This window comes from Phalacrocorax aristotelis, chromosome 2, assembly GCF_949628215.1.
Source record: "Phalacrocorax aristotelis chromosome 2, bGulAri2.1, whole genome shotgun sequence".
Classification (NCBI taxonomy): Eukaryota; Metazoa; Chordata; class Aves; order Suliformes; family Phalacrocoracidae; genus Phalacrocorax; species Phalacrocorax aristotelis.
This window is the reverse complement of record NC_134277.1, coordinates 91,849,702-91,862,867: the sequence shown is the minus strand read 5'-3', so window position 1 is coordinate 91,862,867 and position 13,166 is coordinate 91,849,702. Positions and strand designations below refer to the sequence as shown.

Genomic DNA, 13,166 nt, shown 5'->3' with positions numbered 1-13,166 from the left:
AGAATTAAGATTTAAGGGATTAGATTTCCACGAGAAGTGAAGACAAATTGCATGTGTTTAAACAGGCGTATTTCCTGAGCAGAGCCTGTGCCATTTTGGGTGCTTTTTCACAGCCGTATCAGTACTGTGCTTACAAGCAGGGGGGTGTAAGGCTCAGCGGGAACGGGCAGCGTGACTGCACGACTGCGTATTTAACAACAGACAAGAAACAGACACAGGGATCTTTTTATGGTGACAGACACTCACACCAGAAAGCGAGACTAGCTAAAGCAACGTTAATGTTTGCAGTCAACAGAAGTTGCCTTGAAATTACTGCAGTACAAAGCGGTGTGGGAAGAGCTGTGGCTTCCTAGACACTGAGCACAGCCGCGCTGAGGCTCGGTGGATGCTGGCCACTGCCTGTCCGTGCTGCGGTGGTGGCAGCGGCAGCCACGGGGAGGGCCAAGCTCCCCGGCCCAGACGCAGGCTTCCCACTTGTACCAGCCTGCCCTTGCCTGGATCCAGCGTGCAATTACGGACAGAGGTACTGCAGCACAATACAACAGTGAGAAGCATACTTTGCTGTTGCCAGAGTGGGTGGCGTAACTGGACGGAGCTTCAAAAGCCAATGTGTCCCTTTAGAAAGAGGCAGCTGCATTTTGCCAGTGGGTAATAATGAGATTTTGCTGGTTTTTGCTTCACTCGGTGGGTAAGATTGACTCACCTTTACAAATGACAGAGTTTATAGAGACAGAAATGGAAGAGACCAGAAATCGAAAAGGGAGAGACTGCTACCTAATTCTATTAGGCCTATAGATACTTCACACAGTAAGCAATAGTTACGTCAACATGGGGACACTCAAAATGACAAAAGTCCAAACATCTACGATTTTCTGTGCATCCATTTTCAAATGCTTTAAATATTTTAATGTAAACTCGAAAGTAGAAGTCTGACCTCCAATATTTTAGTGTGTATGTATAAATGCACAGGCCAGTACCTACTCCCAGTCTCACCCACATCTGGACTATGCTCATAAAACATCTTATTCAAACAAACAAGAAGCCTTCCCCTCACTTCAAAGGTCAGGAGAGTACCAAGGTTAACAAAGTACTTGCCTGCAGGTATGGAAAGTACATAGCTGAAGATAAGCAAGCTTATGCACGTGAAAAAGAGTGAAAGACATTTGGAATACTCTCAGTAAAAACAATAACTACTCTATCTGTGAGCTGAAAATACCTGGTGGACAGAAGGAAGGAGGTTTACTTAGGGTAGATATTGTGAACAAACCCTAAGTTGTTGTGCCATAGTCTATTTGATATATTTCATTATTTTGATACATTCATGCTTCGGTAGCTCAGTCCATATGCAGCCAACCCAAGCTGCAAGCAACATCATCAATTGTCTTGTGAGAGTTTCATTCCTTCTCTTAGAAGCTGTAGGAATGCCGTCCTCTTGCACTTCCTTGGTGATGTGAGTGCTTTTTTCAAAGATGGTGCCTGTTCCATCTGGGGACTTCACAGGCCTTAATCTGGCAGCCATGAAAAACTATCTAAAAGGATTACTCAAATAAATCCAAAGCCTGGACGTCAACGTATATGAACCAGCTGAGCTGCACCTTTATACCCCATGCCTAGATTTCACCCCACGTATTTAAACTTCTTTGCAGGAGGTGCTTGTGTGGCCTGGTGTCGGATAGAAGTGGTGGGGTTAACTTTCTTTGCAGATACCCCTGGTTGACTGAGGGCTCCTGAATATATATTTCAAAACTGTCATGGAGAAACTAGAATCTTTTTAAGGCTTCATGTCATGCTAGTAGACCAAGTAAGACCTAGCTCGAGTGGCACAGGTCCACGTATTAAGTCCTCGTAATACAAAATGCACAATAAAAGTCCTGGTGAATGAAGCAATGAAAACTTGTGAAAAGCGACTTCCTTGCATTGCACATCTGCAGCTTTTAACAGCCTCCCTCTATTCTGTCCATTTTAACTGACAGATACAATAACCAAAAGGGTGACTCTGTATTATAAACCAACTGGAAAATTTCACTTCTGTCTACAGATAGCCACTCCCCATAAGCACCTTCCTTTCAAAGACTAAAACAACCTTCCCAACCACAAGTTAATGCTTAAACCCTGAAAAGAGTCACAGAAAAGCAAAAATACCAAGACTTTGCAAGGTGATTAGTTTCACTCGCTCTGAAAGAAGACACTTCTTCCTATGTTGTCATGTTGCAGAGCACCAGTTCAACAAGTCAGGCAAAACCGAGTGGTAGTTTCAAGGCAGAGTCTCTAAAGGACACCAGCGTTTGAATACGGAAAATATACCCCTCTCGCAGTGGCTATATTAAATTCCTTTTTATGGGAAGCTGACTGCTCTCTTCTGTACGTCGAGAAGTCTGAGAACATTTTACAAAAGGTTTATACCGAAATTGCCTCCAAATCCCAAAAGGCATCGATGCTGTGCTACACATCGCACTGGGCTGTTAAGAGAAAAATTTCATTATGGCTTGGAATATTTGAAGCGCCTACATTGGGAAAACTCTTACAATTCAAAAGCGTCCTCTGTTCTCTGGATCATACCCATAGTTGTGCAAAAGACAACGTTGCAGAGAAGAGCTGAAGGTTAACCCAAGGCAGCTGAGTGATCGCTGTCTCACGTTTATTCTTCTTTTAATTAAGGTGACCTGTTTCGGGATGATGTTTTCGAGTCTTCTTTTTATCATTCTGTTTTTTGTCTGTTTCCATTTTTGCCAGTTTTGTTCTATCATAACTGAAACTAATGTTTTCCTTTACCTTGGTAAACGGTCTGCATTTACTGAAGAGCTGTTTTGCTAAGAAGTGTCATCAGCCGTGATGCTGGAAGACACTAGCTTCTGGAGATTCCAGTTTGGGACGCAACAGGACCATCTATTATGGGATGTTATTATGACCGCTGCTATTACTACTACGATACTTTGCTCTGCTTCGAAGTATGTCTACTGGTTTCTACTTTGGCATGTTTTTATATCAAAATGTCATCTCTGCTGTCATCTGGGGAAACTGAAAATCAGTACAAAATTGCACAAATAGTCCTTTTTGAAAGCAATCGCTTGTCATCAGCCAAATCCCAAGCATTTTTGGAAAGGCTTTTGAAAGAATCAAGGCTCAAACAAAAATACATTTGATGGAAAAGGAGAAAAAGCCCTGTTGAGCTTGCTGCTCACTGCATTAACTTCCTTCGATGAAGCTTTTTTCATTTATGTTTTCAACAGTCCCAAAACAGAGCAAGTATGAATCCGCAGACTTCTCAGGATTTCCCTCTCTCTGGAACATAACTCAGAGCTCAGGCCTATTTCTAAATTTTACTTCTAGAATCTTGGATCAAATGAAAGAGTGAATTTTGTAAATAATTTGCAAAGAGTTAAATCCATCCAGAACTCCTCATTTCAACAGAGAAACGTAAATAAGAGCCTACTGCTAGAAAGGCAGACTAATTTAACCTGTGATTTTTGCCTCTTGTAATGTTTTCTTTTATTGCAATACTTACCACATAGCAGAGCAGTCAAAATTCACTAGGAGCCATTTGTGAGGATTAAAGTTAAATGAGTCTGCAAACTGAGAATGGATAAAGAAAAAACAGAGTTATGAAGGAGAAAAGGGTCCGCGTGCTGATGACACAACTTTGTCAAATTGTCTGAGTGCACCTTGACTACGAATGAATTCCTGAACTGGGGCTTTATAGATAATGTTCGTGCTGGCGTCACCTTACTTAAATACTGCTGTAGTCCAGTCTTCACTTATCTGGGAGGTGGGATTCAGGTTAGGCGGGCAGCTGGGCTATTGGCGTTACCAACATTCTGAGCAATTGCTAGCAATTGTACTTTTTAGGTAGGCATGTTATGGAAAAGCAGATCTCTCAGGGTAAACAAAAAAACCATCTGCACACTCAGGGACATCCACTGCGGTTCCTATCCCAGTTTCAAAAACAATTCACTAAGCTTTCTACTTCCAAGCATATTAAACATACACACACAAAATTGATACATAGAGACAAATGCTATGTTTAGTTTAGCATCTGCACATCACGTTCATCCATAAAATTACAACTGACCAGGAAATTACTTTTTTTTTACTGCCAGGGTATTTTCTTTTTTACGTTTTTTTTCATCTAAGTCAGAAGGAAAACCAATGCAGAATAAGCATTTACAGCCTCTGTAATGTAATAGAGTACAGAGGGATTTGTAGTGTAAACTGCAGTGCAGCGGACTCAGAGGTTCTAGAAGCGCCATTAATGCTGGATGCATAAGAAACACACAGATTCGATGGCAGAGCAAGGTTTTAGCAGGCTGCTACAGAAGAAACACTTGATTCACCTCTACGCCGTTTAAAAGGTGCCTGAATTCAGGGCAGATGAATGCACTCCCAGCATAGGCTGCATCAATATGCATCCAGATATTTTCCTTATTACCTAAAAATAAAAAGTAATTGAAGGGGAAGAAAATTAAACAGCAGATTAAAAAGCCCTATTAATTTGCATGATGCCAAGTGCCTGAGAGGTTTTTCTTTGATGTTGTTGTTTTCCCAATTTAAAATTAAATTAAGGGATTAAATGTTGCTTCCATCTGGCTTTCCGTTAATGCGTAAAGATGTCTACACAACACACTCTTCTGCCTCCCCACTTCTACTGGAACAGAGTCCTTACATGGCTAGCTTTATCCTACCAATATTAAGCAGCATAAAATATGAACTTATTTTCATTTAAGAACCATTATAAAATACACTCTAAAAAGATGTATCTAGAGAGGTAGTTATCATTTCTATGGTCATAAAACTATCTACGTGAGCAAGAGGGGCTAGGGTTTCAGCTGTGCTCCCCACTGCTAACTCACAAATCACAAACACACCTTTCCTAACAGTATTTTTTACAGATTGATATATGTGCACGCGCACGCTCTTGAACTATGGGCGGCAAACTATTTATTTCAAGGACGGAGACTCTTATGCAAAGGCGAGCACTGAAAGGTTAAGAAAGTGCTGGGTTTGATTAGTCACTGGACGGTTTCTGCAGCAATATGTAGCGTATGAGCCTCTCGTGTAATCTCTGTAATTTCGTATTCACACCCTGCTATAGATCACCTGTATTAATGCACAGTGTTGGTAACAATTCTGGCCTGTGAGTTGATGACTGAAGCCCACATAACATCTTTACTCTGGTCACCAAATAACTCGGGTGGGTACTTCCACCTACAGAGGTATATCCGTTCAGATCGGCAACTGGGCACCAAGTTCACGCCGGAATTTGCATTCTTGTGAGCTACACTTTCTTTTTGCACAGATGTCTGGAAAAAGCTTATAAAATATTATTCATAGCAGCCATGACTTGGGCTTATTTGGAAGCATGTTCAGAGTTCAACTGATTAGGTATGCTTGGTTTGAGACACTGCCTTTATTCCGTGGGACTACTGCTCACGTGTGTCAAGAAGAAAATTCACCTGCACGCAGAAAAGCCAGCACGAGACTTATGATTTGAGTAGTGCGCAGTCCTTCTGCTGGTCTCTGCTGCACAAGCAGGAGATCATTGAGAGCAACTGGTGAAACACACGATTAGTTGCTACACCTACAAGTGCTGGTGTCACCAGTTTACTAGGTCAGGTCTGTCGGAATAACCTGAGCAGCAAAATAATCTCTCGCTGCTAAGCAGACTACTAGAAACGTTTTTAGAAAGGAGGATTGGGAGAATCTGAGTCTCTGGGGCTTGTGTGGGAGGACACCACACAACAGGACACAGGACACCTCACAGAGCAAGTCACCACCTTACAAACCCCAAATGTTTTAGGCTCCCCCGAACACGTTAACAGAACATCAAACCTAGCGGTTTTTCTATGAGGCTGCTTCCAATTCTTATAGCTATACATTTCCTGTTCTAAATGTACACCTGAAGAGATATGGTGTGCTTCTGCTGCTTTTTCATTAGCCAGCAAGTGTATGTGCTTTTGACCAAGGCTTGCTGCAGAGCAAAGCTTGACACAACACACTGTAACACAGAAATACTTATGAAGAGTCCATGGCTCGGTCACTGTATTAAACACCATGGCACTTGTCCTGTTTTCTTGCAAGAGGGAGAAATAGGGGAAGGGAGAGGGAGGATTAAGGAGAATACACAGTGATTATTGGTGTGTATTTCCCTGCTTTTTATAGTCATTAAAACCCAGACAGAAACACACCACTTGGTGCAGAGGACAATTTGAGTTCAGCTTTTCCCTGGTCTTCACCATTACCCCAGATACGATTGCAGGTGAAAGGGCTTGAAGAAAAATGTTAAAAATGAAGCACTTAGAATAATTTTTAACTGCCTGTGTTCCAAAGTACAACCCCCCACAAAAACCCTTGAGACAACGTCCTCTGTACTGTGTAATGATTTGAGAATGCGAGCTTGCTGCTTGACCTAATATTAGAAGGAAAACTGTAACTGAAGGGCTCATCTATAAGTAGCCTCATTGAATTTGGACACTGACGCTGCACAACGCCCTGGAAATGCCTCAGCAATTTTAGAAAGGAGCAGAAAAGACTTACAAATAGGACCCAGCTCTAAGAGTTTGTCAAAGGAGCAGCAAGGTGTGGTTCCAAGCGTTGCACAGAACTGCAGAGCCAAAAACACAAAGGCAAAAAAATTAGGTGTTACAGCAAAGAAAATTATCAAATGAAAAAACTGTCTGCAAAGGCAACAACAAACAGAGTAAATACATGATATAGGGCAAAATTAATTTATTTTAGCCAATGCAGTGGAACTTTTGAGATTCTAATTTTTTTTTCAAAGTTCCCATAATTGTCCATTGAGACAGATGCATAAAATCAAATGTTAATATAAAATTGACTGATAAGTAATGTAATATAGTCACAGTATTATAATAAAGCTATGATTTATATATTTTCTGTGTGTTCCACATGCTTATCATGTAGCCCAATACTACCTCACATCGCAATTATCATCAGAATGATTTCCAGTTTATGGTACGTAATCAAGCTCCGAACTTGAGTGACTTAAAGGTGCTGGAGGATAGAATGAATCATCAAATGTGGCTGCCTCTATTTTTCCTACAGCCACTTACTACAGGCCACCTGATGAAGAAGAGGAAGTTGAAGCCTTCTACAGACAGCTGGAAGTAGCCTCGCAATTGCAGGTCCTGGTCCTCATGGGGGACTTCAGTCACCCTGATATTTGCTGGAAGAGCAACATGGCAAGCCATGCACGATCCAGAAGGTTCCTGCAGAGCATTGAGGATAAATTTTTGATGCAAGTGGTGGAGGAGCCAATGAGGCGAGATGTGCTGCTCGACCTTATCCTAACAAACAAGGAAGGTCTGGTTGAGGATGTGAGAGTTGGGGGTAGCGTTGGCTGCAGTGGCCATGAGATGGTGGAGTTTAGGATACTGTGAGGTAGAAGCAGGGCAACAAGTTGGGTTACAACCTTGAACTTCAAGAGGGCCAACTTTAGCCTCTTCAGAGTCCTGCTTGGAGGAATCCCATGAGCAAGGGCTCTGGAAACCAGGGGGGCCCAAGACAGCTGGACAGTATTCAAGGACCACTTCCTCCGAGCTCAAGATCAGTGCATCCCTAGGAGGAAGAAGTCAGGCAGAGGAGCCAGGAGACCTGCATGGATGAGCCAAGAGCTTCTAGAGGAACTCAAATGGAAGAAGGAGGTTCACAGTATGTGGAAAAAGGGACTGGACACTTGGGAGGAATATAGGAATGTTGCCAGGGTATGCAGAGATGCAATGAGGAAGGCCACAGCCTACTTGGAAATAAATCTGACAAGGCATGTCAAAGAAAACAAGGCGGGTTTCTTTAAATACATCAGCAGTAAAAGGAGGACTGGGGATACAGTGGGCCCACTGCTGAACACGGAAGGGGCCCTGACAATGCAGGGTGCAGAGAAGGCAGAGTTACTGAATGCCTTCTTTGCTTCAGCCTTTACTGCGAAGGCTGGCCCTCAGGCATTCCAGCCCCCAGAGGTGAGAGAGGAAATCTGGAGAAAGGAGGAATTCCCCATGGCTGGGGAGGATTGGGTCAGAGATCACCTACGCAAACTGCATCCCCGCAAATCCATGGGCCCTGATGGGATACACCAGAGAGTGCTAAGGGAGCTGGCGGATGTTCTTGCCAAGCCACTCTCCATCATCTTTGAAAGGTCGTGGAGGACAGGAGAGGTGCCCGAGGATTGGAGGAAAGCAAACATCACTGCAATCTTCAGAAAGGGCAAGAAGGAAGACCTGGTAAACTATAGGCCAGTCAGCCTCACCTCCTTTCCTGGAAAGGAGATGGAGCAGTTCATCCTGGAGGTCATGTCCAGGCATGTAGAAGACAAGAAGGTTATCAGAAGTAGTCAACATGGATTCACCAAGGGAAGATCATGCTTGACCAACCTGATAGCCTTCTATGATGGCGTGACTGGCTGGGCTGACGAAGGGAGAGCAGTGGATGTTGTCTATCTTGACTTCAGTAAGGCGTTCGACACTGTCTCCCATAGCATCCTCCTAGGCAAGCTAAGGAAGTGTGGGTTGGGTGTGTGGACAGTGAGGTGGACAGAGAACTGGCAGAACAACAGAACTCAGAGGGCAGTGATCAACAGGGCAGATTCTGGATGGAGGCCTGTCACTAGTGGTGTTCCCCAGGGGTCTGTGCTGGGTCCAGTCCTGTTCAACATATTCATCAGTGATCTCAACGAAGGAATAGAGTGTAACCTCAGCAAGTTTGCTGATGATACCAAGCTGGGAGGAGGGGCTGATACGCCAGAAGGCTGTGCTGCCATCCAGCGAGACCTGGACAGGCTGGAGAGCTGGGCCGAGGGGAACCTCATGAAATTCAACAAGAGCAAGTGCAAGGTCCTGCACCTGGGGAGGAACAACCCCATGCACCGGTACAGGTTGGGGGCTGACCTACTGGAAAGCAGCTCCACTGAGAAGGACCTGGGAGTGCTGGTGGACAGTAGCTTGACCCTGAGCCAGCACTGAGCCCTTGTGGCCAAGAAGGCCAACAGTATCATGTGCTGCATTAAAAGGAGTATGGCCAGCAGATTGAGAGAGGTTATCCTCCCCCTCTGCTCTGCCCTAGTGAGAACACATTTGGAGTACTGTGTCTGGTTTTGGGCCCCCCAGTTTAAGAAGGACAGGGAACTGCTTGAGCAAGTCCAGCAGAGTGCTACCAAGATGATCAGGGGACTGGAGCATCTCCCTTATGAGGAAAGGCTGAAAGACCTGGGTTTGTTCAGCCTGTACAAGAGAAGACTGAGGGGGGATTTCATCAATGCCTACAAATATCCGAAGGGTCAGTGTCAAGAGGATGGGACCAGACTCTTTTCAGTGGTGCCTAACGACAGGACAAGGGGAAATGGGCGCAAGTTGGAACACAGGAAGTTCCACCTCAATATGAGGAAAAACCTCTTTCCTGTGAGGGTGCCAGAGCAGTGGAACAGGCTGCCCAGGGAGGCTGTGGAGTCTCCTTCCCTGGAGACATTCAAAACCCACCTGGATGTGTTCCTGTGCCCCCTGCTCTGGGTGTGCCTGCTCAAGCAGGGGGTTGGACAACATGATCTCCAGAGGTCCCTTCCAACCCCTACCCTTCTGCGATTCTGTGATTCTGTGATCTAAAACGCTGAAAATATTCAATCCCTATCAGTATACGTGTTCCCCGAACTTCACAGTTACAGCCATATTATGAACTATAATCATGTTTCACTGAAGCAATAAAAAATACTGGCTTTGGGAGAAGTTATAATTAAAATAAGAAAGGGACAGTTCAGAATTTTTTCCATACCAAGCTACTAATGACCAGAGTTTGAAACACATACAGTTCTGAAAATGAAAAGCACCATGAATAGATGGTTAATGAAATTTTCCTGCTAACACATTTTTCCCCTCAAAATAATCTAATCTTTAGCTATACTGGGCCTTCCCATACTCCTGAGATACATGTGAAGACAAAATAATTACAGTGCCTTGAGGTACATTTGTGACTTCTTTGGAAGTTTAATCATCTGTCGAGGGAGGGCACTTCAGAAAGATTGCTGTATGTTTTTTTTTTTTAAAAATAAGTTTGCTCCCTTTTTTTACTAAGTGGCCATGTATGTATGGAGTAAAAACGTTTACTGCACTGTTCCTACCTAAGATGTTCCCACAATCAGGAGTAAACTGCGTTTCATCTTTGGCTGAGCTACAGATCTACAAATTGTGTCACAAGAAATGGAGGATACCAGATGAAAATACTGAATTTCTCTGTATATAAAGGATAGGAGTTAGCAGTTTGGATTTGAAAATACCCAAATAAAGAGTGCGCTATAGAACTAGTTCCGCTTTTATACATATATTTTGTGACATTTTGGTGTGGGCTTCCTGACAAGATTAGAGTGAAATTATCTATGCTAGTCCAGAAATCTAAAGAATGATGGAGGTTTCACAAGAGAAAGTTACACCTTCTTGTTATTAGTGTTGTACTGCAGTTAAGGTGTTCTTCTAATCAGGAGGAGGAGTGTGTTGCTTCAAGAAGAGGTTACATGAGTTCAAGCATATGCTAGTTGTTGAAATAATGACTTGTTCTGTAAAGTGTACCTCAGTTTCTAAAATAGTTTTTTGTCCTCCCTGCAGGTGTCTAAGTCTCAAAGTTACTGGTTTTAACTGTCAGAAGCCACTTAAAGTGACAGCATCTGCTCTTGTCAGGACTCTCATTACCCCGCCTCAGTCCTACACAATGCATCTAACTCAATTTGTAACCTGTATAACACCGGCAAAATCGCATTTGTGCAAAGGGTGGGGGACAGGCTGACTCACAGAAATGGGACTGATGGCGCAGGATGGCCTGCAGGCCTTTTCCTTTCCCGGTTGTGCGCTTCAGATTGGACTCAGCCCTGGCTGCGAATACAAAGCAGCTAAAATGCTTGCATCAGTCACGTCACGTATGGCTTCCCTGAAGTCAAGAGCTACATCAGGGAACAGGCATGAATCTTTATGATGCCTGACAGCAATGACTCTCAATCTTTTCAACTGGAAGACCTCCTACAGCTTTTGAAAAAGATGCGGACACATTTTGCACAGTTTCACCCCAAAGCTTTTTGTTTGCAGTTAACTAAAGTGAGGCAGAACTTGCAGTGTTCTCTTATTATTTTTATTTTCTCCTGCTCAGTTGTTTGCCAGCTTGCAATCACGAGAATGCCTGTGGCTTGAAGAAAACTGCTACAGTTTACTTAACCACCATTCAGTATTTTATGAAACAGCAATATCTTTCACAAACTGTGGCTTCAGACACATCGCCCTAGACATCCGTACATGTCTCAAGAAGGCTTCTTCCAAATGGGAATCTGTGGTCAGGAGCTAAGCGTTACTTTCTACTGAAAAGATGGCTCCTCTGTCAGCCTAATTCTGATTTATTGTTTCCCAGGTGAGTCTGGATACAAACAGCCTGCTTCTTAATATCCTGCAGAACATCCTTCAGAAGAGCCATTTCAGCTAGAATCCAAGAGGCTTCGCGCTGGGCCTTTGTTCAGCTGCCAGGCGATCGTGTTAGAGCGGCTTTATGCTGGATGAGGTTGTTGAAGTGTATTGTGCTATATACATGCCAGCTCCAATGTATCAGTGTTGATTTATGAAAGGCAGCACAAAGCTCACAGGCCACTTGCACACGTTCAAGTGAACTAGGCTGGGATGCAGCAGGCCCTACGTCTGAATTTAGCAGTGCTGAACTAAGTGGTCTCCACATTTGAGCATCCTGGTCAACACTGATTCAACGTAGAGGCCTGTCTCGAGCTGGAAGCACAGGGCCCAACTGAGAAAGGCATTTACACGCACGCTTAACCACCGCTTAGTGTTTATAGTTCAGGAAATGGACATGACTTCAGCACATGCTTTAAAGCTGCCCCTTAACTGGTGGCCGGATGAAGGGGTGCATATCGCCCACACTTGGAAATTGTTCCTCTCTAAATCGTGGCAACTTTACTGCCAGAACACCTGAGACGGGCAAGTGCTTTGTTTGTGCAGTCTGCTTGCTTTGCTCTATGAATCTGTCTCTGTTTCAACTTCTGCAAAAGTATTTTGAAAGAGGCAAATTAACACATGTCTGCGCTCAGAAATAAGAAAAGGAAAGAGGCGTAGAGGTCTGGGCGCACTAGCTGGCAATAGCCTTCACTGAACAAAATGATATACACATTGCTAGTGCTAAAAGATATTGATGGTGGATAGGAATTCAAAGACTTGTTTTAAAGACAATGACCCTCCCAAAACAGGCAGACTGCGACATCCTACGTATGTGAAAAGCAAACCTATAATTACCAGATTGCTGTAATGAGAGAACCTGCTTCGCATCAGGTAACACGCCCCTGATTCTCCACTCCCCTCTACAATCAAAGCACTTCTGTCAAGTCCAGTAAAATGATTCCTCATTTATTCATTAAATCATGGCTATAAGGCACTGTATTTTGCTTGTATTTTTAGTCCCCTACAAAACTTTTTTTTTGCTGATAAGGGAGACTGCATCAGCTTGGATGCAACCAAGATCCCTTCATTAGGAACAATATCTCTGCTGTCACACGTCTCTTCAGGCAGAATTTCTTCCGTTAAACTTTTTGCTTTGATGTTGAATCACTCCCATTTGTGAAAGATCAGCGAATACAGGGAGACAAGGAATAAAGTGGCATAAGGTGTCTCCTTGGCACTGTGCTTATCTGTGTCACCACAGCAAAATACAATAGCACCAAATTACTCAAGAACAGAAGAAACAGACAGGCTTTTGAAACCTGCAAGCCAGAAAGGGAGCACTAAAATACAATGCATGGACTGCTGCTCCACGTGCCAGAGAATTAACACACCTTTTGAGTTAAGAGGCCAACCATAAGGAAATGAGATCTAATTTAATCTATGCTGACATGTTTTATGTATACAAATAAATAGAAGACCTGGCACAGGCCATACGAGCTCACACTGAGCCTGTACTGCCTTTGAAAGCCTGCTTTGCACACTAAGCGAACAGAGGAAGAAAAACAACCATATAGATCACCCTTTGTAAAGGTGTCACTGAATGCATAAACCAGAATTTTTTATTTCTTCTTGCCTCACATAGAAAAATTAATAAGGAATGACTATTTATGAACAGCACGTTGCATTTTCTGGTTAATGGACAAAAGATGAGGAAAAACCACATCAAATTTGTAATTAGCGCACGGA

The 13,166-nt window shown here is 43.4% G+C and overlaps 1 protein-coding gene across 6 annotated transcripts in view; it reads right to left on the bottom strand.

Annotated features, from left to right (window-relative positions):
- The window catches only part of LOC142053157 (aromatic-L-amino-acid decarboxylase-like), a 60,992-nt gene that overhangs the window by 19,259 nt on the left and 28,567 nt on the right, over positions 1-13,166 (bottom strand). For 5 of the 6 annotated variants that reach the window (XM_075084346.1, XM_075084348.1, XM_075084349.1 and 2 more), the window contains 3 exons: positions 6,532-6,598; positions 4,332-4,426; positions 3,506-3,573 (listed from right to left, as the gene is read on the bottom strand). In XM_075084346.1, coding sequence (XP_074940447.1) covers positions 3,506-3,573; positions 4,332-4,426; positions 6,532-6,598 — 230 coding nt within the window. The remainder of the gene's footprint in view (positions 1-3,505; positions 3,574-4,331; positions 4,427-6,531; positions 6,599-13,166) is intronic. The other variant, XM_075084351.1, reaches the window with a different exon arrangement.